General features: G+C 52.3%; 1 protein-coding gene across 9 annotated transcripts; it reads left to right on the plus strand.

Annotated features, from left to right (window-relative positions):
* Positions 1-2,616: 2,616 nt before the first annotated feature.
* Positions 2,617-23,708, plus strand: PRPF40B (pre-mRNA processing factor 40 homolog B). Of its 9 annotated transcripts, none has more exons than XM_045465858.1 (26): positions 2,617-2,791; positions 9,284-9,364; positions 10,170-10,313; positions 10,625-10,690; positions 11,370-11,397; positions 11,626-11,651; positions 11,790-11,900; positions 12,188-12,308; positions 12,391-12,415; positions 12,636-12,818; positions 13,053-13,182; positions 13,265-13,329; positions 13,845-14,009; positions 14,111-14,219; positions 14,597-14,747; positions 15,382-15,515; positions 16,180-16,294; positions 16,443-16,534; positions 20,951-21,067; positions 21,296-21,433; positions 21,642-21,728; positions 21,996-22,082; positions 22,300-22,477; positions 22,740-22,801; positions 22,915-23,058; positions 23,160-23,708. In XM_045465858.1, the coding sequence occupies exons 1-26, from the start codon at positions 2,789-2,791 to the stop codon at positions 23,250-23,252; spliced, it is 2,655 nt and encodes an 884-aa protein (XP_045321814.1). In that variant the 5' UTR covers positions 2,617-2,788; the 3' UTR covers positions 23,253-23,708. The 9 variants fall into 9 exon arrangements, with proteins under 9 accessions (XP_045321814.1, XP_045321815.1, XP_045321820.1 ...); XM_045465859.1 differs by having other exon boundaries at positions 12,188-12,260; positions 21,642-21,737; XM_045465857.1 differs by having other exon boundaries at positions 2,618-2,791; positions 21,642-21,737.
* Positions 23,709-23,882: the final 174 nt, after the last annotated feature.

A 23,882-nucleotide genomic window follows, 5' to 3' on the forward strand; every position in this document is an offset into this window, starting at 1 on the left:
ATAAATAAATGAGTGGTGCCTGGGTGGCCCAGGCAGTTGAGCAACTGACTCTTGATTTCAGCTCAGGTCATGATCTCATAGTTGTGGGATCAAGCCCCACATTGGTCTCCACCCTGAGTGTGGAGTCTGCTGGGGATTCTCCCTCTCTCTCTCTCTCTCTTTCTCTCTCCCCCTCTCCCCTGCTCACATGTTCTCTCTCTCAAAAAAAAAAAAGAAAGAAAGAAAGAAAGAAAGAAAGAAAGAAAGAAAGAAAGAAAGAAAGAAAAGAATACATAAACAAATGAAAAAAACAAGATAATTATTAATCCCAGGAAAAATCAAAAGTTGTTCAAGAGAGGAAGAGTAATCAAAGTGTTTTACATGACTCAACTCTAAGTACCATATGAAGTCAGTATGGTGAAAACTGAAAACTGAATTAACAAAAATTATTGAATTAAATTTGACAGATGGGAGATGAGAATGAGGTATCAGTGGGCAGGGGAGGAGATCTGAAGGGAAAAAAGTTAAATCCTCCAATCTGCCTCTATTATTTGCGGGAGCTGGGACAAGAGTACAAATGGGAAAATTACTCAAATATTTTAATGTTACATATTAAGCTAACAAACTGTTAAATAAAATACCTTCTAGGGGGCACCTGGGTGGCTCAGTCAGTTAAACGTTCAACTTCGGCTCAGGTCATGATCTCACGGTTTCTGGGTTCGAGCCCTGCATCAGGCTCTGTGCTGACAGCTCAGAGCCTAGAGCCTGCTTCAGATTCTGTGTCTCCCTCTCTCGGTGCCACCCACCCCCCACCCCCCCCCAGCTCGTGCTCACGCTCTCTCTCTCCCAAAAAGTAAATAAACATTAAAACAACTTTTTTTAAATGCCTAACTTTACCAATGTACTTTCATAAGGACCTGGAAAGACATGTTCTAAATTAGAATTTTTGGAATTCTCAGAGTTCTAGTCTAAAAGACAGCAGCCCCCAGCCCCTAGCTCTTGCCTCACTCTTTTCCTCTGCCCTTGCCTCTGTCCTACATTGAGAGAGCCTCACACGGGATCCGGTGGAGACCTCAGCTTGTGCTCATGCCTCTCTTGCTTCTTGCTCAAGTAACTGACCCTTGGCTACCCTTCAGGACTAGGGATGCCTACATCATCAGTAAGGAAGCAAGCTGGGCAGGGAAATCCAGGGTTCCAGATATTCAGAATATGGCCTATAAGGGGGTAAGTGGGCTTTGGATAGGCATGTCCCCTTGGACTCCTCACCCTGGGAGGGGTGCAGCTGAAGGAGGGCCAGGGTAATGAAGGTAATGCCAAAAGAAACAGCTTAAAAGAGCTAAAAATGGCTACCTCCGGGCAAAGAGAGATGATGGAGGCAGGGCTCTGCGGTTTTTATGAACAAATCTCATACAATTATTTGATCCTTTAAAATAGATGCCTATGTATTCTAAGAAATACCTAATTTTAAAAAAAGAAAAAAAATTAAAATAAAATGTGATTGATAAGTTTATGGAAACTCTGACCACTTCTGCTACGCACAGAGGTCTTAGTAATAAAGTTTGAAAACCACAGGACTAGGCCCCCAATGAAGTTCCTCTCTACAATGCCCCCCCACTCCCCCGCCATGAATCCTTCTTCCTTTCCTCCCATTTTGTCTCCTTTAATTTAGGAATTCTGCTTCCTGTTGGTAGTGTATTCTACCTCTCCCCGGTAGACTCTAAGCCCCTTGCAAGCAGGGACCCGGCTCAGAGTTTTGAATCACCAGCACCTAGCACAGCACCAAGTACAGAGCACAGGCTCAGCAAAGTGTTGACAAATAAAGGAAAATGGAAGCATCTCTATCTAGGCTTTGGAGAGAAGGTGCATCTCTCTTTCGGGCAGGAGCCCTGTCAGTTAGTAGCCCTGAGACCTTCTGCATATTCACTAAATAGCTTTGGGTTGTAACTCCCTTATCCGCGTGGGCAACACAGTATTTAGCTCACATCTTTAACGCCTATAAATGATTGCCCCCCTCTCCTTTCATCGCTCGGTGGGAACCAAATCTTTAAAAGTTCAGGCTCACGTGAGAAGCACGTACGAGAGCAGGAATTTCAGCGGATCTGTTTGCTTTTTTTTTTTTTTTAAACTGCCATTTGCCCAGTGCCCAGAACAGTTCCTGGCACATAACAGATGCTCAACAAATACTTACCCAACGAATGAATTTAAAAGTGCTAAACACAAGTACTCAACGAATAAAAAAAACTTTTTTGTGAGGTGCAAAGATACCCCTACGGTCAGAATGAATACGTCGGTCCAGCCCCCCGGTCCTGGGAGCGAGCGCACGGGATCCAGCCGCTCCGAGCGCCCGTGCGGGACGGACGCGCCAGCCGAACGGCTAACGCCGGGAAGCGACGCGCCCAGGTCTGGAGGCGGCCGGGCGGGAAGGGCAAGAAGGCAGGAGAGTTGCCGGCGCGAGCGGAGCTGGCCCGGGACGCGCGCTCTGGCCTCCGGAGCAGCCGAACTTGGGCGGCTAGAGCCGCCAGTCAGAGCCCGGAGCAGGCGCGCCCCGCGCCCCGCGCCCCGCCCCCCGTGGGCGGCCCCCGGACCTGGCGGCGCGGGGGCGGGGCCAGGCTCTCCGCGCCGGGGGCGGGGCCGGGCCGGGCGCTCCGGGCCGGTGCAGGGCCGGCTGGTCCGCGGGCGCGACCGGAGCCCCGGCCACCAAGGGGTGCGACCCCCCATTGGCCCCGCCTTCCCGGCTGCGGCCCGACCAATCAGAGCGGCTTTTACTGGCGGGTGGGCCGAGCCGGCCCAGCTGCTCGGAGGCTCTGGCATGGTAACGTCCCCGCGCGGGGGTGGAGGGGCCCGGGGCGGTCCCACAGCGCCCCCGGCGGCTCGGGCCAGGGCCGGGGGGGCGGGGAGGCCGCCGGGGGTACCCGGGACCCCGGGGGAGGGCGAGGGGCATGAGGGGTTAGGAAAGGGAGCCTGGGAGGGGGAGGGGAGTAGGGATTTGGGGGAGAAGGGGCGGGGAGGCCATGATGGAGGATGGCGGGGTGAGGGGAGAGGGGGGTTGAGTGAAACGTGAGTTGCGGTACTGGGTGAGGAAGGGGAAGGGAAGAAGTGAAGGGTGGGTTTCTGGAGAAAGGTCGGAGAGGGGGTGGGAATGTGGGAACCGAGGAATAAGGGGGAAGCTGGGGCCACACTTTCCCCTCCTGGGATATTTGGCGTGCAACACGCCCCTCCCCAGACCCAGTGCTTGTTTCCTCTGGAGGCCAGGATACCCCGTAAGACCACTTGGAGACCCCCCTCTCTTTCGTTTCCCCCTCATTGTCTCCCGAGGTGAGGAGGGGGCATTGTCTCCTGAGGAAAGAGAGGCTTCCGCCCCCATCCAGTGCTGGATAGTCCAAGAAACGAGAAAGCAGAGGACCCTTGGTCCCAACCCCGACTCTGCCATCAACAAACTGTGTAACAACTCTGTGTGACCTTGGGCAAGTCACTACCTTTCTTTGGGCCTCAGATTTCCCATCGGTTTTTAAAAAAGAAACAAGGAAAATGCATGAGAATGGTACCCCAGATCTTTTCCAGCTTCAAAATGGGGTGGTTCTTGAGGGAAGAGTTCAGGAGAACGGGTTCTAGGATGTGGGGAAGCAAGGGAAAGAAGGCTGAAGATGGAGGCGAGGCCTTCAGCTGGGGCTGCAGAAAATCCCCTGGGATGTGGGGGGATGGTAGGCACAAAGCGTGCAGGGCTGGAGCAGGCTAGGCAGCGCCTCTGGAATCCTATTGGAGAGACGGAAGAACTCTGGAAGTCACAGAGGAGGTTGAGACCTAACCCAAGAAAATGAAGACCAGAATGAGGTCTTCATCCTGAGGGGATGGCAGATCAGAGAGAAGCAGTGGAAGGTGTTTTCTAGTGAGACAGCCAGTCTCTTTGGGGAGTAGGAATGCTAAGGCTGGTATAGAGGAGTGGGGACTAGGATGGTCTTGAAAACAGGGAGAGGCCCGTGCTGTTTGGGGCAGCTGAGGCAGGTAGACTGCGGGGTAGTCAGCTGGTCTCAGCCTCCATGGCATTTTTCTTTTTGATGATAGCTACTCTTTCTGAGAGGTGTGCCTTCCAGCTTTCGTTTTCCAACACAAATCCCGTTAGGGAGTGAGTCAGACCAGGCCAACCTTCAGGATTGTGTGTGAACTGGGGTGAAAAGAAAACAGGAGAATCCGTTTGTAGGAAATAGCTGTGGCACCACCATCCTTGCTGGGAGGCAGCTCGGTGGAGTAGTTGAAAGCACAGGCTTTGGGGTCAGACTGCTTGGATTCCAAACCTGCCTCTGCCACTTAATCTCTTAGAACCTCGGTCAAGTTACTTAATCTCTCTGAACCTCAGTTTCTTTATTTATAAAATGGGGATAATAATAAGCTCTTAGATGGTTGCAAGGATTAAATGAGTATTTGGCATGGTATCTGGCTCGTAATAAGCACTCAATAAATATTAGCTGTTAGATGATATTAATCCCTCTTTCCATGCTCTTCCTTCTGTCTCTCCATTTTTGCTCTTTTCTCTTTTTATTCTTTCTTCTGAATCTTTAGTTCTGAGATGCCCCTTAGATGTGAAGTCTGAGAATTGATTGCACCTTGAGGTGGGGGGGGGGGGGGTGATTCCACTGGCCCAGGTGAACATATGATGATCAGATGATCAATTTTCTCTTCATCATATCTCTCCAGCCCACAAATCTGTTTGTGTTCCAGGAAGACACAGGATCTCGATCTCTTTTAGCCCCATTTCCTATATCCCTCTCTCACACGAGTTACTTCAGAGTCTCACCCCAAAGTGTAATAAGACCCAAAGTTGTACAGGCACTGAGTGAGATAGGGGCAGGGGTGTTTCAGGAAAGAAAGTATACACATTGCACAGGGGAAGCTGAAGAAAGGGAGGGCTTTGGAATTTCCATGGTAATTTATGTTCATTCCATTGCTCTGTCCTCTGCGGGAACTGTCCAAAACAGTCCAGCATCTGGATCCCGGCCAGGGGTCTCCATTCCAAGTTAAAGATGGTCAGTGCTCGCTTCGGCAGCACATATACCAAGTTAAAGATGGTCATATACAGTTCATTTTTCTATTATTTAGATTTTCCCATGCTAGTATTTGATTCCAGTTCCCTTTCCCCAGCCATATAGACAGCCTCTGCCAGCCTCTGTCCCTCTCATCACAGGCTGCCTTTACCCAGAGAATTTATACAAATGTACCTGAGCATATGCACACACATGCACACATTTGCCTGTTTAGGATATTCCAGTATGCAAAAATCTAATAAGGTGAAGGATGAGCCTGCATTTGATCACAGTACTTTGTATGCAGGGCTCTGACTAGACACTCAAGAGGAGGCTTAAAAGGAGAAAACATAATCCCTGAATATAGAGAAATCTCCTGAATAGGGAGATGGGCAGTCCCGTGGGAAACACCCAGCAAACGTCCACAGAGTAGCAGGTCATTGGTGCCATGTAGTGCAGCATTTATCCTGAGGGGACGCAAGTAGGTAGGAGTGTGTATATGTGTGGAGGATAATCATAAAGGTAATCTGAAGGGGGTGAAGATTGAATCATCTTGAACAGAGACCGTGGAATGAGAGGAACACATGGCGTAACCTAACAATTGCTGTGCAAAGAGGAGGGCAGCCATGGAGTCAGGCTGAACCAAGAAGAGTGAAAGAGCGTTGTTGAAAGGCTTTGAACGTTAGGTAGGATTCTGTGGGGTGAGCAATAGGGAGTCATCACTAGTCCTCAAGGAAACGTTGGATCCTTGCTGATTTAACCACAGGGGGAGTGGGGAATATGCTAGAGTGAAAAAAAACAGACCTGTTTCCTGTGGCAAGGGCTGTGCCTGGAAGATAGGACTGGAGGGCAGGTTGGATCCAGTCCTGGCTCTGTCCCTGACAGGCGGGGTATGGGACTGATAATTCCCCTTGGTTTTCTCATCTGAGAAAGGAGACTACCTTGGGTGGTTGCCAGAAGACCCTCCAGATCTGCCATTCTGTGTTCCTGAGTAACTACCATGCCTTACCAGTGGCTGTGTTTTGTGGTACCTGCCAAGACCATTCAGTCATTAAGTCAACAAACATAAACACCTACTGTGTGCCAGTCAGGGACAGTGAGGAAAATACAGTGGGGCTAGGATATCAGAGTGAGCAAAAACAGGCAAAGTCCCTGCCCCTTAAAGTTTAAGGTCTAGTGGAGGCAGCAGATAATTTCATTGATTCTGAGACTCACATTTTAACATTTCTTGTCAAAATACATCTTTTTTATTAAATTTTTTTTGAGAGACTACATGTGTGCCTGTGTATGGGAGGGGCAAAGAGAGAGGGAGAGGGAGAGAGAGAGAGTCTTAACCTTAAGCGGGCTCCACACCCAGTGCTGAATCCAACATGGGGCTTGATCTCCTGCCATGAGATCATGACCTGAGCCAAAATCAAGAGTCGGACCCTTCACTGACTGAGGCACCCAGGCACCCCACAGATAACATCTTAAAATCGATGAAGTATCATAATTTAAGTGTCAGCATTTGGATTTTATTAGTGCCACCTAAAACAATCCTACAATCAGCATTGTGCAAAAAACTGTAAAATTCCAGTGGGTAATTGCTAAAGGGGGAGGGTACATGGTACAGGAACATGTAAAAGAGGGCTCTGACTAGCCTGGTCCACTGGGTTGGGAGGGAGCCTTTCCTGAGGAGGCGGTGATTGACAGATGTGAGACCTGTAGGCTAGGTGTATGGGGTTGGCAGGAAGTTGTGCCTGGCAAAGATGCATGCCTGACATGGGAGAACTGAGAGGAGGTGAGGGTGGCCAGATGGAGCACAAACCCAGGAGCTCAGCGTGGATGAGGCTGGCACAGCAAACCTCCCACAGCCTTCCAGGCCTTGGGTAGGGGTTTTGGTCTCCACCCTGAGAACAGTGAGAGCCGTCAAAGAATTTTAAGCAGGGAGTAACGTGGTCTGAGGTGCATTTTGATGAGCTTGTTATGGCTGCTGATTGGAGCGGATGTGAGGAGACTACTACAGGAGGTTGGATGAAAAAAAGGGGTGGTAGGGTGGAGGAGGAAATGGAGAGAAGTGGATGGATTCAAGAAATGTGTATGAGGCACAATTAGCAGGACTCCATGACATAGTGACAAGGAAGAGGGAGGTGTGGAGAATGACTCACTGGTTTCTATCTTAGACAGCTGTATGGTTGGTGGTGCCAATCTCAGATGGGCCACTTGAGCCTAGGAGGGCCCAAAGATGGTTATGCAGCATCTGGGAGGTCAGACCTCCCAGGGCCAGTGTGGCACAGAGAAATGGATTTCCTCCCATATTGATTAGTTTCTGATTTTTCACGCTAAGGACAGTCACGAGCAGGAGCAGGTCTGAATACAGGGCCAGAGTAGGTGAACACTGAAAGAGGTGATTCAAGTTGGAATAGTTTGGCTTATGCCCTTTTCTCCTTAGGACAAGATGAGCGGAAAAAGGAAGGACAGATATTGCTAGAGGTAGAGATTAAAAAACATCTTTAAATGCTGAGCCTTCTTGGCATAGGGGTCATTGGGTAAGTAGGGAAATTGGGCAGCAGTGAGGTGTCTCCTCTTCAGCCAGCTACCACCTTTCCATAGAACTCCTTCCTCCCTGACACCTTCTAACCTTCAAGCAAAAAGGAGGAAGGGCAGGGCTGTTGGCTGCATCTCCAAGCCTCAGTTCACTTGAAAAAAAAAAAAAAAAATATATATATATATATATTTGAATAGGGGGTATAATCACATGGTTACAAAGGGTATACATACAGTGAGAAATTTCCCTTCCCACTTCTGTCCCCCTTCTACTGATTTCTTGTATGTCATCTTTTCTCTCCAGTTTTCATACAAATGATCCAACTTTGCTGTACTTTGCTTTTTTTTCCCATTTATTAACGTATTTAGAGATTGCTCCTATCAAGATAACGAGCATCTTCATTTTTTATGACTATATAGTATTCCATTGTATGTTTGCATATAATTTCATAGTTACCTAGTGATGGATATTTGGGCTGATTCCAGTCTGTTTTTACGAATAATATGGAATGGAAACACATACGTAATTTTGGCCATGTGGAGCTATATTTATAGAATGAATTTTCAGAATTAGGGGTGTTTGTTCCTTCATTTGTTCTTTACATTCATTCAATGTTTATTGAGTACCCATTATGTGCCAGACACTATCAGGTACCAGGAGTCCAGCTTTCAACAAGTCAGACATGATCCCTGTTCTCATGGAATGTTATTACACTTTAGTAAGGGGATAATAATAATAATTACAAAACTGTTATACGCACCAAGAAACTTAGAAGGGAATCAGAATAAATTGGAAGGGATCTGCTTTAAATAGTCAGGAAGTCTGTTTAGAGCAAGTGATATTTAAGCCAACCACTGAAGGATGGGATGTGGCAGCCGGTAGGTGTAGGACAGGGAGACCTAGGCTGTTCAGAGTATCAGCCACAGGAGATGGGTTTGGGATCTATAGGGGAGGGGGAGTAGAGCTAAAGAGGAGGGGGTGATTGGGAGTGGGAGGTCTCAGAGTGAGCGAGTGACTAAAGATGAGGCCAGTTGTAGGAGGCTGGCAGTGAAGAGAGGAGGCTAGTGCTTATGAAGGCATAGTGACTGTTCACAGGGCTTTGGGTTTGAATCTAACTGGGTGAATTCAGGTAGGGGAATGGGAAAAGAGGTCACTTCCTCCCGGGATACTTTGGGAATGAGAGGCCTCTGCTGAAGGTTTGAGGGAGGCTCAGCCTTTGCCCACAGACGGGAGAATGGATGAAAAGCCTTGGGAAGAGCTAGTCTGTGCCTGCGGTACAGCTGCCTCCAAATTTTCTGTGGCTTTGGCAAAATAAAGATGACTTTTTTTTAAAGTTTTTTTTTTAACATTTATTTATTTTTGAGAGACAGAGCATGAGCAGGGGAGGGGCAGAGAGAGAGGGAGACACAGAATCTGAAGCAGGCTCCAGGCTCTGAGCTGTCAGCACAGAGTCTGATGCGAGGCTTGAACTCACGAGCTGTGAGATCATGACCTGAGCTGAAGTCGGATGCTTAACTGACTGAGCCACCCAGGTGCCCCTAAAGATGACTATTGAAGGGGCATGGCCCGCTGGCTCTTGGCTGGTGGAAGAGAGTAGACCTAGCCAGGGCTCAGAGCTGGGCATGGGCAGGAAACTGGGCCAGGAGACCCTTTCTCTGAACTTTGTGCTCCTTTTTCATCCTCACCGCTCTGCTTCCCTTCTGCAAAAGCCCATCTCTTTGCCCATCCTGGGTCCTATGACTTTTCTCTCCCTCAACAGTCGGTTCCCGATTCTGGTCCCCGGCCCCCAGCAGCGCCTGCCCCCTTCCCACCGGGGCCCCCCATGATGCCACCACCCTTCGTAAGTTTCATGTCTTTCCCTGGGCTTGGCTTTTCCAGCCTGCAACCCCCAGCTCCCCAGTCCCTAGCGCTGCTGCCTCGCCAGCACGGTTTTGTGTAATGCCCCCTCTGCTGCCCTTGGTAAAGGGGTGGTGTTGCTTGGGCATTGGGGTGGGATGAGCTGCTGTTAAGCATCCAGTCCATAAAGCTGACAGCTCCCCCTTTGTCTTTTTGTCCTTGGGATGCAGTGGGGCTGGGGTAGGAGAAGTGGAAGGGAAAAGACCCTGTTAGTGTGAGGGCGTGGCAGGGCTGCCTTTCTCTTTCACTACTCCTTATCTCTGTTCTTTCAATACGCCACAGAAGGCAGACTGAAATAGCGGCTGGTGGACACAGAATTGGAGAAAAAGGGATGGGAGGCAGGGGACTGGGGGGTTTGGATACCTGGAGTCCTGCCTTGTGGCCCTTACTCTGAGAGGCCTCTTTGGGGAGAATTGGCGAGGAGGTGGAGCCTTCCAGCCACGGTCTGGCGGCAGTTACACTTCCCTTTTCCCTCTCCCTTCCCTACCTCTGAAGAAGTTGTGTGCTTGCTTGTTAGACCCAGAAGACCCTCTCCCCCTCCCTTCCCCCCCCCCCCCCCCCCCCGTTATCAGTCTTTCTCAGTGGTGAGGAGCAGGCAGTTTTATGCTTTGTGCTTCTCAAACTAAAGCCTTGAAATTGCCTCAGAGCTGGGGTGGAGGGTCAAGAAGGGTGGGAGACAAGTCGATATTCCCTGATAGGTCAAGGCAGTGCCTTCTCTGCTCAGTATCCATTCCTTTCCTCGTTTTCAGATGCCCCCTCCAGGAATCCCCCCACCCTTTCCTCCGATGGGACTACCTCCCATGAGTCAGAGACCGCCAGCCATCCCCCCAATGCCACCTGGCATCATGCCCCCAATGCTTCCACCAATGGGGGCGCCACCACCACTCACACAGGTAATCAATCCTCTCTCCTCACCAGTGCCTCAGAAAACCTGTGAGCCTAGCTGGGGGTAGGGGTTAGAGTGGGCATCTGGACTTCAGAAAGTAAGGGGAGAAGAGAAGGAGCTTTGGCTAGGCCAATGAGGATTTGTCTGCTGAATGACTGGAGAACACTCTTCGGCTAGGCCGAGAGCCCAGAAGCCAGGGATTGTTTGAGGGAGTGCCCATGTGAAGGTCATGGCCCCAAATGGGATCTCTCAGGAGCCTGCCTAGCCTGTGCCTGCCCTCACCTTGGTAGCTGGTTTTTGTCTTCTTTGTATCCCTAGATACCAGGAATGGTACCTCCCATGATGCCAGGAATGCTGATGCCAGCGGTGCCTGTCACCGCAGCGGTAAGCACTGGGGACCTGCAGGAAGCAGGCTCTGCACTGCAGCCCTGTGGGTCTGATTTGAAGTACAGGGATATGGCCTCCATTCTTTCCCTCTTCTCATCGGATCCACCCTGGTCCTGGCAGCACTCCCCACACTCAAGTCCTCCTCTCCAGCCATGTACTCTGCTCTTCTAGTTTCTCGCTCATCCCCAGCGGCATGTACATTCTCTCTTGTTACTTCTCGCCGTGCCCAGCTTCCTTAAGGAACACATTCATGGCTGACACTACTGTCGCAGAGCTAGCACTGTGGACACTCGAATACAGTCCCCTCTTCACATCTTCTTTGTCTCTGAAGGAAGAAACGGCACCTGGGGATCTCACCGTACCTTCTTGTGCCATTGCTCAGTATAGTAGAGTCTGGGTAGGATGTGGCATTTGGCATCCACTATGGAAGAGGGGTCTCAGAGGTTGACTCAACAAAATACTGTCACCTGAGGAAGACAACAGAGCTGCTATGCAGTTCCCCTTAGGGTCCTAGAGCCACGGCCCCAGAGGGTGGGGGATGCCTATTAGGGAGCAGAGGTCTCTGGGAGCAGGACACATGGATCCTGGCCTGGCCTGCTTCTTCATCCCCCATGGCCTGGGTCCTGGGGGCCACTGGGCTTGGCCCCAACCCTTCCCCCTCCTCTTTCTTCGGCAGACGGCTCCGGGTGCGGACACAGCCAGCTGTGAGTCTTCTGGGGGTCTGCTCACCCCAGGCTCGGAGGTTGGGGGGTACAGGGGAGAGGGGAACATGGACTAGAGCCCACCCTGGATCATGCCTGTTGGGATGCCAGGGGGCCTGGGATGTTGATGGGACCAGGGGATATTTATTGGGGTTGGAGTAAGGGAGGAATAGGTGGGATAAGATGGGGATTAGAGCAAGGACTTAATGTTTCCTTTGGCTTCTTTTCTAGCTGCTGTGGCTGGGACAGGCCCTCCGGTGAGTTCTTCCAGCTCAGGGGTCTCTGGGTTGAAAGGCTGAAAGTTGGGGGGCTGATGGTTAAATCTTTGGGGTGAGGAGGAGAAGCTTTGGGAAAGGAGCCTTGACCACCATTCTGTGCCCCCCCCCCCTCCTCAGAGGGCCCTGTGGAGTGAGCATGTGGCCCCTGATGGGCGCATCTACTACTACAATGCTGACGACAAGCAGTCCGTGTGGGAGAAGCCCAGCGTGCTCAAGTCCAAGGCAGAGGTCCTGAGCGGGGCTTTCTGGCCCTTCCTTCCAGCTGCCCTGACCCCTCCAAGTTCTTGGCTTCCCCTGAGTCTTTAACCATACACATGGTTCCTCTGATCCCAAGATCCCTAACCACCCCCCAACCTCCCTAGGATCTCAGGAAATCTACCTTCCCCCATGTTGTGCCAGGCCAGGTGGTAACTAAAAACTCCTACGTCCTCTATTCACTGGATCCCCTTAGCTCCCCCAATTGTGGCTAGAGGGCATGCCCAGTCCACTGATGTCCTCTGCCCATCCTCTTGCAGTTGCTGCTGTCTCAGTGTCCCTGGAAAGAGTACAAGTCAGACACGGGCAAACCTTACTACTATAACAACCAGAGTAAGGAGTCTCGCTGGACCCGGCCCAAGGACCTGGATGACCTGGAGGGTGAGGAGGGGGTGGGCCTGGGCTGTGGTTCTGGGGGGTGGCACTTGCCACCCTGTGACCACGTTATCTTTTCCCATTGCAGCTCTAGTCAAACAAGAGGCTGCAGGGTGAGTGACTTGCCCACCTATCCGTCCAAATTTGGGGGCCACCCGAGGGGTGGGAGTGAACCCTCTCTCCATGGTCCCTGCTCCGTGGAAGAGCCAGCTGTCAGTCTCCTTGTGGAGTGGTCTGCTCTGGCCCCAGTACTTCGCAGGATAGAGACCAGCTGGTCCGACTCTCCCTGTCTCTGCTCTACTTGTGGACACTGCCCTTCTGGCTCATCTGTAGGAAGCAGCAGCCGCAGCCACCTCAGCCCCAGCCTGAGCCCCCACCAGTGCCGCCCGGCCCCACCCCTATGCCTCTGGGCCTTCTAGAGCCTGAGCCAGGTGGCAGTGAAGATTGTGATATGTCAGAGGCTGCCCAGCCTGTGGAGCAAGGGTTTCTGCAGCAGCCGGAGGAGGGCCCCAGCAGGTGAGGGCTGCCCCCTGAGACATTCCAGATACTGGCCTCGAGCTCCCAACCTAGTTCAACCCTTGAATTCTGCCAGGCCTCTTGGGAAGGGTGTGAAGATCTGGGCTTGGCCTCTGAAGGGCAGAAAAGGGCTGCTCTGGGGAGCCAGGAGAGGGTGGTATGCTGCTGATCGCATAGGGCACTGAAACTGTGGGGACTGGGAGATGCTGTGGCTGAGTCCCCTTTGCCCTCCAGTGCTGCTGGACAGCATCAGCCACCGCAGCAGGAGGAAGAGGAATCAAAGCCAGAACCAGAGAGGTCTGGCCTCAGTTGGAGCAACCGGGAGAAAGCAAAGCAGGCCTTCAAGGAGCTGCTGAGGGACAAGGTGCGGGGGTGGGGCTCCCAGGGTAGGCCTGGAGGGGGCTGGAGGTGGGCAGGCCCCGTGACCCCTGCCTGCTCCATTCTAGGCTGTCCCCTCCAACGCCTCGTGGGAACAGGCCATGAAGATGGTGGTCACCGACCCCCGTTACAGGTAGGCCTGGGCAGAGGGAGCCAGGCCCTCCAGACTGTGTTTGTGAGAGCAGCTGGGCTAGGGCCTCCCTGAGAAGCCCAGCTCAATACTCAGGCCCCAAGGGGGCCTGAGTCAGGAGAGCGATAGAAGGGCAAGGGTGTAGGGAAAAGAAGCTGGAGGGCCTCCTGGAGGAGGAGGGGAAAAGTATCTGATATGAGATATTCAATAAATGCTTGTTGAATTGAATTGATTGGAACTGAATTAATTGGGGTGAGGGGGCTGGAAAGGGTGGAGGCCTGACTGTACCTTGAGCAAAAGGGCCCAGTGTTAGCAGTGTCTTGGAGCCCAGTCTTCCCCTGACTGCCTCCCACCCCTCCCCTCATCCCAGAGACCCATTTTGCCTCCTTGCAGCCTGCTGTGCCCATGCATGGACCCCTCACTCAGATCTGTCTGCCATGACCCTGCTTGGTGGCTGTGCAGGGTGGTTCAGGCTGACTCCCCTATCCCCATCCCGCTCCCACCCTCTTCCACCCCAGTGCCTTGCCCAAACTGAGTGAGAAAAAGCAGGCATTCAATGCCTACAAGGCGCAGCGGGAGAAGGAGGAGAAGGAAGAGGCCCGGCTAAGGGCCAAGGAGGCCAAGCAGACCTTGCAGCATTTCCTGGAGCAGCACGAACGCATGACCTCTACCACCCGCTACCGGTCAGGGGGCGTGGCTGGGGTGGGGCCTGGGAACCCTGAGAACATGCGGGCCCAGGGTCTCTGTTCCCTGCTTACCTACCCATGGGCCATATACTCCACAGGCGGGCAGAACAGACCTTTGGGGAGCTGGAGGTATGGGCTGTGGTCCCTGAGAGGGATCGAAAAGAGGTTTATGATGATGTCCTCTTCTTCCTGGCCAAGAAGGAGAAGGTAACAGTCACTGGCTGGATCCATTAGCCTGTCTCACTTTAGATTGTTCATGTCTTTGCATCCTTATGGACCCTGGCCATTCATTTCTCCACTGTCCCAGGGTCCCAGCTCCTTACTCAGAAGCTGGTATGGCACTTGCACATCTCCCTGTTTCTGGTCTGGGCCTATAGCCTGGGTACGGGAGGGCAAGAAAGCATCTATGAGGGGTTGGTCTGTAACCTGTGCCCCTTCCCCTTTCTGGGAGCATGAAAGTCTGGAGTCTGGCCCTCCTAGGTTCCCTAGCTACCTGCCTTCCCTGAATGCTCCTCTGTCCAGGCCCACTTGAGTAGCTCCGACCTATCCTACCTTACCCTGACCCTGACACTGTGGCTCCCCAGGAACAGGCCAAGCAGCTCCGGCGCCGCAACATCCAGGCCCTGAAGAGCATCCTGGATGGGATGAGTAGTGTCAACTTCCAAACCACATGGTCCCAGGCCCAGCAGTACCTCATGGATAACCCCAGCTTTGCTCAGGACCACCAGCTGCAGAGTAAGCCCGGGTGTCCGTTCCTGCCTGTCCCTTCCCCTTTCCTCACAGACCTGGGACCCCACTCTCCAGACTGGAGATGGAGAATGCTGGGTCACTCCCTCCTCCCCTCTGGTGTCCACTGTTGACCTAGACATTGTATGTCCTTGGAGGAAGAGCTCTAGGATAAGTGTCAGAAGACCAGGAGATGATTTTTATAACTCATGTGAATATGGTCTTAAATTGTCATGGCACTGTGGGCCTTAACTGGTCACGTGTGTTACAGTGAGCTGTTGTTGGCCTGTAATCACTGGTAATATCAGAAATTTATCTTCTGAACTTGCATCAGAGTCTGACTGATTCCCAGTTCTAGAAAACCTCAGATCCTGAGATTACTGGTTTCATATGATTACTTCCAGTAACTGAATTCACAAGAGCTGAATACATGCTAATTTTTTTCTTCTACATGAATGAACCCTCCCCCAGAACCACCATTCCAGCACCTCTCCCACATAGCCCTCTGGCCCTCTTGCCCACCATCCTGGGTGACCCTGGCATCTACCAAGGCAGCATCCTTGAACACTGGGGGTGCTGGGGTCTGTGAGGGTGTCCCACTAGTGCGGTACAGGCTGAGCCTCCCCCCCCACCCTGCACTTAGACATGGACAAGGAAGATGCACTGATCTGCTTTGAGGAGCACATCCGAGCTTTGGAGAGGGAGGAGGAGGAGGAGCGGGAGCGGGCCCGCCTTCGGGAGCGGCGTCAGCAACGCAAGAACCGGGAGGCCTTCCAGGTATCTTTGTTGCCCACTAGATTGGAACTCTGCTCTGCTCTGGACCATAACCTCTTTGCCCATGCCCTGCCTCCTCTCAGCTAGGCCCACTGTTTCATCTGTGTCTCGTCCTGTCCCACCTCCACGAGGCCTCTCTGTGCCTGCAGTTCTGCTCCTGCTGTGTCCCCTCAACTCTGGGCCTTGCTCCTCTAGGGAGACTAGATGTATGCACCACCCAGAAACTGCCAGCAGAGAGCACCCTAAAGGCATAGCTTGGCAGCTCAGCCAAGTTCATTTCCTTTTGGTAGGGAGCCAGATAGGCATAGCTAGCTTGTCCCCCAGCTTGGAGGTGGCGGTGGTGGTGGCGGGTTACTGAGATGTATCACTTTGGGAAGCTGAAAGCAAAAACTACAGGAAGAACATGCTCCAGACAAGTTTCTATTTCTCTGCCTTCTAGCCCAGCTTCTGCTCAAGTTTTAGTTCATTCCTGTCTGTATTTACATTCTCTGCATTTGCATTGCTGTCTGCCTCTCCATCTGTATCTCCTCATCTCTGCCTCCTTTGCCTGCATTTCCTCAATCTGGATTGTTCCTACCTCTCCCTACCATCTCCTCTCTTCCTCGTGTCTTTGGCTCTGCCTCTCTCCCTGTCTCACTCTCCCTGTAACTGGCCTCTCTCTGCTCAGACCTTCCTGGATGAGCTGCATGAGACAGGGCAGCTGCACTCCATGTCCACCTGGATGGAGCTGTACCCAGCGGTCAGCACTGATGTCCGCTTTGCCAACATGCTGGGCCAGCCGGGTAAGGCAGCCAGGCTCCCCCTTCTCTAGCCTGGCTTCCTGCCCTGCCAGCCTGTCTGCACCCCCACTCCCTCGTCCTGTCCTCGACCCCACCCCCAGGCCTTGGGAAGCTGCCGCCCGCCAGGCCCCCCTCCCTCCCTCCCCCGCAGGCTCCACCCCTCTGGACTTGTTCAAGTTCTATGTGGAGGAGTTGAAGGCACGATTCCATGATGAGAAGAAGATCATTAAGGACATTCTTAAGGTGAGGGAGGCTTGGGGTTGTGGGTGGATGCAAGCTGGGTGCAGGGCACACTCTCTGGACAGGACTTCCTGATAAGTCCTGTTTTGTAGGAGCATTGCAGCTCAGTTCAGCAGATATCTACTATGATCCCTTACTGTGCACTGGGGACACAGAAATAAGTAAGGTACAATTTCTATCTAGAAGGAGCTCATGGCCTTCCTATCTCATAGAAGATAGACATGACACCTATTACACAGAGGGGCAAGCGCTATTACAGAGACAGGAACCCAAAGAATTGACATTTGAACTATACCTTTAAGAACAAGTAGGTGGAGAAGGATGGAGGTCCTGGGCATAGGATATTACAGGAGCAGAGGCAAGGGAGTGGAGAGGCCACGGCACATTAGGCCATGGCACAGCTGATAATAAACTGGTAGCTCACAGATGTGTTCCTTCTGGCCTGTACAGTATTTTAGAAAACTTTCAAATTTGTTGCTAATATTTTAAAACTGGGAGGTTGCACATAAAAATCTGAGTCTTCAGTTCTTTTAAAAATATGGATAGTTGGGGCACCCGGGGGTCTCAGTTAAGCATCCGACTCTTGATTTCGGCCGAGGTCACGATCCTAGGGTTGTGGGATTGAGCCCTGCATCGGCTGTGCACTGAGTGTGGAGCCTGCTTAAGATTCTCTCTCCCTCTGCCCCTCGGCCCCCAGCGCACGCGCTCTCTCTCAAAAAAACAAAATGTGGATTATCTGGCAGCACTGGCTGGTTTTGCAAGGCATTCAGTGGACCCAGGCTGAGACGCCATGCATGTCATCCTTATCGTCGTCACTCCTTATCACCTCCCTGGCGTGGCAGCGAGTTCAGCTGCCATTTATTGCTGTGCATGCACATTGCTTGTCTGACACTGGAGAGAGGGTTCTCAATGTCTGTGTCCATCAAAGGTAGAGAAGTGATAGAGACACTATAAGAGAGCCTTTTGTTTCAGAAGGAGAAAACCTAAGGAAAGCCTATTTCTTTGTGGAAGTTAAGAGCATGCAAATGCACTGGGGAGGCAGTATGCCCGGCAGTTAGGAGCAGCACCGTGGAGGCAGACTACTTGGGGCACAAGTCTAGCTTAACTGACACTTGTTAGTTGTGTGACCTGCAGCAGGCTCTTTAACCTTTCTCAGCCTCAGTTTCCTCATCTAAAAAATGGGGGAGTTTTCCACCAACATACACCTAATTACCGAGGGGAATAACTTGGTACCTGGGGTGAAAAGGGTCTGAGACCAAAGCTAGGAATGTCCCACTGCACACACATTTCTTTGAAATCCGGTGTTTTGCTTTACAGATTCAGGTGTTGCATCTTAATGCCACATTATTTCTCTCTTTAATATAAACTTAATGTTTTAAAGTTACTTACCATTAGGTAAGACATACCATATGGTCTTGTGGCTTCCTCTGTTTCTCTGGAACCACACACCCCAGTTTGGAAGTAGAGCCCTATGTATAAAATGCCTTGAATGCTAAAATAAGAAAGTTGGATTTTTATCTTATAAGTTACAAGGAGCCAGGGTCAGATGATGTCCCGGAAAAGCCACTGGGTGAGTGTAGAGTAGTACCTCTCAGACTGAGTGCTTGTGTCCTTAGGGATTGATGGTGATAAGACAGTATTTGAAGCTTTGGGACACTGAAAGTCCTAGTGGCAAGTGGTTTAAACACATCTTGAGCTCGAGCCATCCTCTTCTGGCTCACCCCAGCCTTCTCTCCCCTGCTGTTGGAGCCCTTTGGTAGAAAGCTTAGAGCAGCATGGGACTCTGGAGGCGGGGTTAGAGGTGCAGGAGGTGGCAGGGAGACCAGTCCGGAGGTAATCTAGGTGGAAGACAAGCTAGAACTCCACAGGGAAAACAGATGAGGGAGAGCGGTAGTGCTCCAGCTGTGTCTCTGAGACCCCCCTGAGTTTCCTTGGGGGCACCTTGGGACAGGGAAGGGGAGCTGAGTGAGGGGAGGGACTTTATGCTCCTTCTACTGTTTCTAAGTACAGCAGCTTCTCTGTTATATATTGAGGTTCTACGTAAGATTTTTGTTGAAAAAAATGTTTCTGCTGTTGAAAAAAAAGGAAGTTTAAAATCAGTAGGTTAAAGTCACTCAGAAGTAGGATGGACAGAGAGAGGCTGGAGAAAATAGAAATTCCATTTGGGGAATTAGTCTCAAAAGTAACCTGGGGCAGGGAGGAATAAAGCAAATACCGTATTTTAAATAGGATTATCATGTAAAGTATAAATATTTAATCTCGGGAGAGCTAAATTTTATTGGATGCTTACATTTTAGCCACGGAGTGGCTAGTCTTTGCTGACAGGCCTGTAGGAATCCGGTCCTCGCTGAGTCCTGTCTGGCCACATCTCCTGAGAAAGAAGCTGCTTTAGATAGTTACCCTTTCTGTTGCCCCTTTTTGAGCTCCTGCCTATGGAAGGCTGAGGAGCCCAGGAGTCTCTATGGCCATCCACCAGCCCTGCAGACTGTGAGGGCACCTCTCACCCAATAGGATAATGCAAAGAGCCTTGGACTTGGAACAGCTGGAAGCCAGAAGATCTGGGCCTGGGACATCCATGGGAGTAGGGGTGGGGAGGGGGGTTAGCTCACAGGAAATGAACCCTCTTGGGATCTGCTTAATTTGAAGTTTCTATAAAATATCCAGTCAATTACGGGTCTGAAATCAGGAGGGAGGGAGGGGTTGAGATTGCTAGAGACGGTGTAGATTGAAAAGACTAAATGCTATTCTCAGGGAACACCACATGCAAGAGAGGCACTAAAAGAGGTCAGAGACAGGAGGACAGTGTTGAAGTGAGCAGCAGAGGTGCAAGGACTGATCAGTCAAATGAGGACTGAGAAGGGGCCCTTGGAGTTGGCTATGAGGAGGACATGAGCACATTTAGGAAAGTAGTGTCTGTGAAGAGGGTAGAGTAGTAGGTACGGCACAGACCTTAGGGTCAGGTGACTCCTGCCTGTTTACTGGTTGAGATCTCTGCAAGTTATAGAATGTCTGAGCCTCAGTTTCTTCATCGGCAAAATAGAGATAATTTCTGTGCACAGTTGTGAGAAGTGGTAGTATTTGTAAGTGTCTTGCTTATAGTAGGCCCAATAAATGTGTATTCATTTCCTTTCGTGCTCCGTTTAAAGATTTTGAGTCAAAGGGAAAGAAGCAGAGGTTGTTAGCTTGAGGAAGGGGAGAGCAGGGTGGACAGGATGTTCCTGGTTAAGCGAGGTATGAGCTTGATGGAAGGAGCCAGTGGAGAGGTGAGATCAGAGCTTTCATTTCCCTGAGAGAGAGACTGGTGTGTTTAAGAAGGGCTGGAGCATGGGTTGAGGAAGTGCTCTCGGAATAAACAAGAGCATGCTCTCTATACTGTACACCTGAAAACGAATACAACACTGCATGTGAACTAACTGGAATTCAAATAAGAACTTAGAGAAAAGAAAAGCGCGCTGTGCATGGACACGAAAGCCAGAGCAAGTGAGTGCGGTGTGGAAGGAAGGGGAGGGACCTGGGCTGGTGCCCCAGCCGACTCCAACTCCAGTGGCTCCGCTTTTCACCAGGTTGACATGGGCCAAGTGAGATAACTTTCCTAAGCTTCTGCTTTATTAAGGTGTTGGGAGGCAGAGATGTGAAGCCCTGAGCCTGGCCCAGGGTGCTTCAAGAAGGGAAGGTATTTTTAGTAGTGTTCTGGAGAGGCACACCCGATGGCCTCTCTTTCCCCCGTGGAGTGAGGGGTCTCTGTGGGTGTGGTGCTTTAATCTGTGGGCTTTGGTGTCAGAAGGACTTGGGGTGGAGTTCTCTGTCAGCCACATACTAGCTGTGAGACCATGGACAAGCGCTTTAGTTTCTCTAAACCTTGGTTTCTCCTTCCACATAAAATTAGGAGGCCAGGACCTATGCTTAAATTTCGATACTGAGGATTAAAAGCGATAACGTATGCGAAGTGAATGGTACCTGGCACATAGTAAGCACTCCAGAACTGAGCCAGAGGATGGGGCCAGCAGGTGTTGACTGAGAGTGCAAGGAAGTTACTGAGCGGCAGGAGGGCCCCCCTGGGGCCTGGCCTTAGGCCCAAGGAACAAAGAATTAATTGTGAGAAACCCAGGCATCAGTCAGCAGACATGGCACACACACACCCTGTTCCCCCTCCCCATGTGACCCAACGCCCCCCCTCCCCCCGCCCCTGTCCAGCTCCCTGGGACATCCAAACCAAGGGTAGGCATGGGAGGCTTAATCATCAGATGGTGAGGACTTGGACAGCTTGGTTTCAGAAGTGCATCTGAGTCCTGCGGGTCTCTTCTGGAGGCCGGGGGACTTCTAGAGCATTCTGTAGTCTGACCCTCTGCCAGCCCTGGAGGCCAGCTTCAGGCTTCAGGCCCGTGCTGGCCCCTGCTTCATGTGCCACTGTGCCCACAGGACCGGGGCTTCTGCGTGGAGGTGAACACAGCCTTTGAGGACTTCGCCCACGTCATAAGCTTTGACAAGAGGGCTGCTGCGCTGGACGCAGGCAACATCAAGCTGACCTTCAATAGTGTGAGGGGCCGGGCAGGGCGGGGCTGTAGCCAGGGCTCCATTCTCAAACTCATCCCTTTGTCTCGTTCCATTCCTTCTCATTCACTGCCCCCGTGTGACCGTACCCCCTGTTCAGGGGATGGCAACAGGAGCTCAGACCCCAGCTTCCCTCGACCTATGGTGTGCTTGAGTGGGGCCTGGGCACCCACCCTCCTGGGTGACCCAGTTCTACGTCCTTTCTGCCCTCAGCTGCTGGAGAAAGCAGAGGCACGGGAGAGAGAGCGGGAGAAGGAGGAGGCGCGAAGGATGCGGCGCAGGGAAGCTGCCTTCCGAAGCATGCTGAGGCAGGCCGTGCCTGCTCTGGAGCTGGGCACTGCCTGGGAAGAGGTCAGGGCCGTAGCCTGGCACCAAATACCACCCCCTCAGTCCTGAGGGCAGCGGTGCTTCTCCACCACTGGGGGCCCACCCCAGTCATAGCACAGCTCGCGGCCAGCTTCGGCTCCCTTCCTTCCTCTGCCCCAGCCCTGCCCTGTGCTCATGGCGGTGTCCGTGCCGTGCCGGGGCTGGTCTGATCAGCAGTGCTCTCCCGTTCAAGGTCCGTGAGCGCTTTGTGTGCGACTCAGCCTTTGAGCAGATCACCCTGGAGTCGGAGCGGATCCGGCTCTTCCGGGAGTTCCTGCAGGTACTGGAGGTGAGGCAGAGCTTCTGGCCCCCTGCCCCTGTCCAAGGCTTATTATGAACACCCAGTCCAGCTCAACAGAGACTCCAGTGGCCTCCTCCTTCCCCTGGGGCTTTCCTTTCCCTGAACAACCAGGGGAGGTCTGACAGTGTCCTGGAGAAGCCTGAGGCCCTAGCCTGAGAGGAGGAGGCAAAATCAGATTTTAGGGTGCAGGGTCCTTCCTGGGGCTAACGCTGGTGCCGCCTTCACCGCTCCTTCTGCCTCTACCAGACTGAATGCCAGCACCTCCACACCAAAGGCCGAAAACATGGCAGAAAGGGCAAGAAGCACCATCGAAAGCGTTCCCATTCGCCATCAGTGAGTTGGTGGGCCGAAGGGACGTGGAGGGAGGCTGGACTGTCTTAGGGAAATAGGAACCACGTTTCTTGTTTTTTCCCTACATCACCTCCCCCTCGAGTGAGATTTGAAAATTCCTTTGGCCCTGGATCCACCTCTGTGTCCCCAGTTCCTAGACTTGAGGGCTTCTGGAGGCCAGAGAACCTGTGCCCTGACATGTATCTGCTGATCTGCCCAGGGTTCTGAGTCGGAAGAGGAGGAGTTGCCCCCGCCGTCTCTCCGACCCCCCAAACGGAGAAGGCGGAACCCCTCGGAGTCAGGCTCTGAGCCCTCTTCCTCACTTGACTCGGTTGAAAGTGGGGGTGCTGCCCTTGGAGGACGGGGTTCCCCATCTTCTCGCCTTCTCCTTGGATCAGGTAAGCAGTTGAGAGCTGGAGAGTTGACTCAGATGAGAGAAGGTCCCTGGGGAGCCCAGCCAGTGCCCTGAGGTTGGAGGTGGAGTGGACCGAGTAGGAAGAATGTCCCATCCCTGCCCAGGCAGGAACTGGAAGAAGGAAGGAAAACTGGACTGAGAGACTTCCTCAGATAGCTCCCTGTCTAAAGAATGAGGTCTATGGCAGAGAAAGGGATGAGCCCTCCCTCCTCCTGTGAGACTTACTGGGCATTTTCTATCTCCAGATCATGGCCTTCGGAAAGCCAAGAAACCAAAAAAGAAAACTAAGAAGAGAAGACACAAGTCGGTGCGTAGAGAAGGGACTTCAACCCAGGGCCCTGCCATGTTGAGAGAGCTCTTCAGCCGCCTCCCAGGCTGTCCTTCACAGGAACTGAGCAGGCGGGCTCTGGGCTCTTACAGAACAGTCCTGAGAGCGAGACAGACCCTGAGGAGAAAGCTGGCAAGGAGAGTGATGAGAAAGAACCAGAACAGGACAAGGACAGGGAGCTCCGGCGGGCAGAACTCCCCAACCGCTCCCCAGGTTTTGGAATCAAGAAGGAGAAGGTGAGAGGCAGGCACCTGACCCCAACCTAGTCAGCACTCTCTCCAGACCTCACGTGGCCCTCGGGGGAGGCTGTGGGTGAGCTGTGCCTTTGCTCCACCAGACGGGCTGGGACACGTCGGAAAGTGAGCTGAGCGAGGGTGAGCTGGAAAGACGGCGGCGGACACTCCTGCAGCAGCTGGATGACCACCAGTGACCCGACGAGCTGCTCGGCCTCGGGTCTGTGTGAGGCTGTGGATCCTAGGTCACCCTCACCATCTGCACTAGACTCCTTTCTTAGTCTGGTCTGTGTCCACTCTTCCTCAAGTAACCCCACCCCCAACACACCATTGTTGGCACCTCCCGAGGTTGCTTGTGGTGTTTAAGGGTCCTCCACTTCCCGGGCAACTAGTGCAGTCCTTGCCCTCAGCCCCAGACCAGAGATTGGTATGCCGTGTGGGGTGGGTGGTGCCAGTAGAGAAATGTGAGAAGGGGCCTCTAGGGAAGAATGACAGGTTGGTGACAGGTGGGGTCCTTACCCTCTAGCACCAGTACCTGCTCCTGCCTGCCCGGGCCCTCGGGCTCTACCACTCCTTCCTTCAGCCCTGGGACCCAGTGTATGTGTGTTTTGTTTTGTTTTGTTTTTGTTTTTTAAATAATATTTATAACATGGCCAGTGGCTCTTTTATCTTTTCCATATATTGCTGGGTAGGCTGGGTACTGGGCAGGTGCATGTGTGGCCAGCAGAGAGCACTAGTGTCTCATGACAGGCCAGCCTCCCTTTGTGTGGTTGGAGCCCACCCAGCCCGGTTCCCCTTCCCCAAGCTTTTGCCCTCACCTCCCCCAA

This window comes from Leopardus geoffroyi, chromosome B4, assembly GCF_018350155.1.
Source record: "Leopardus geoffroyi isolate Oge1 chromosome B4, O.geoffroyi_Oge1_pat1.0, whole genome shotgun sequence".
Classification (NCBI taxonomy): Eukaryota; Metazoa; Chordata; class Mammalia; order Carnivora; family Felidae; genus Leopardus; species Leopardus geoffroyi.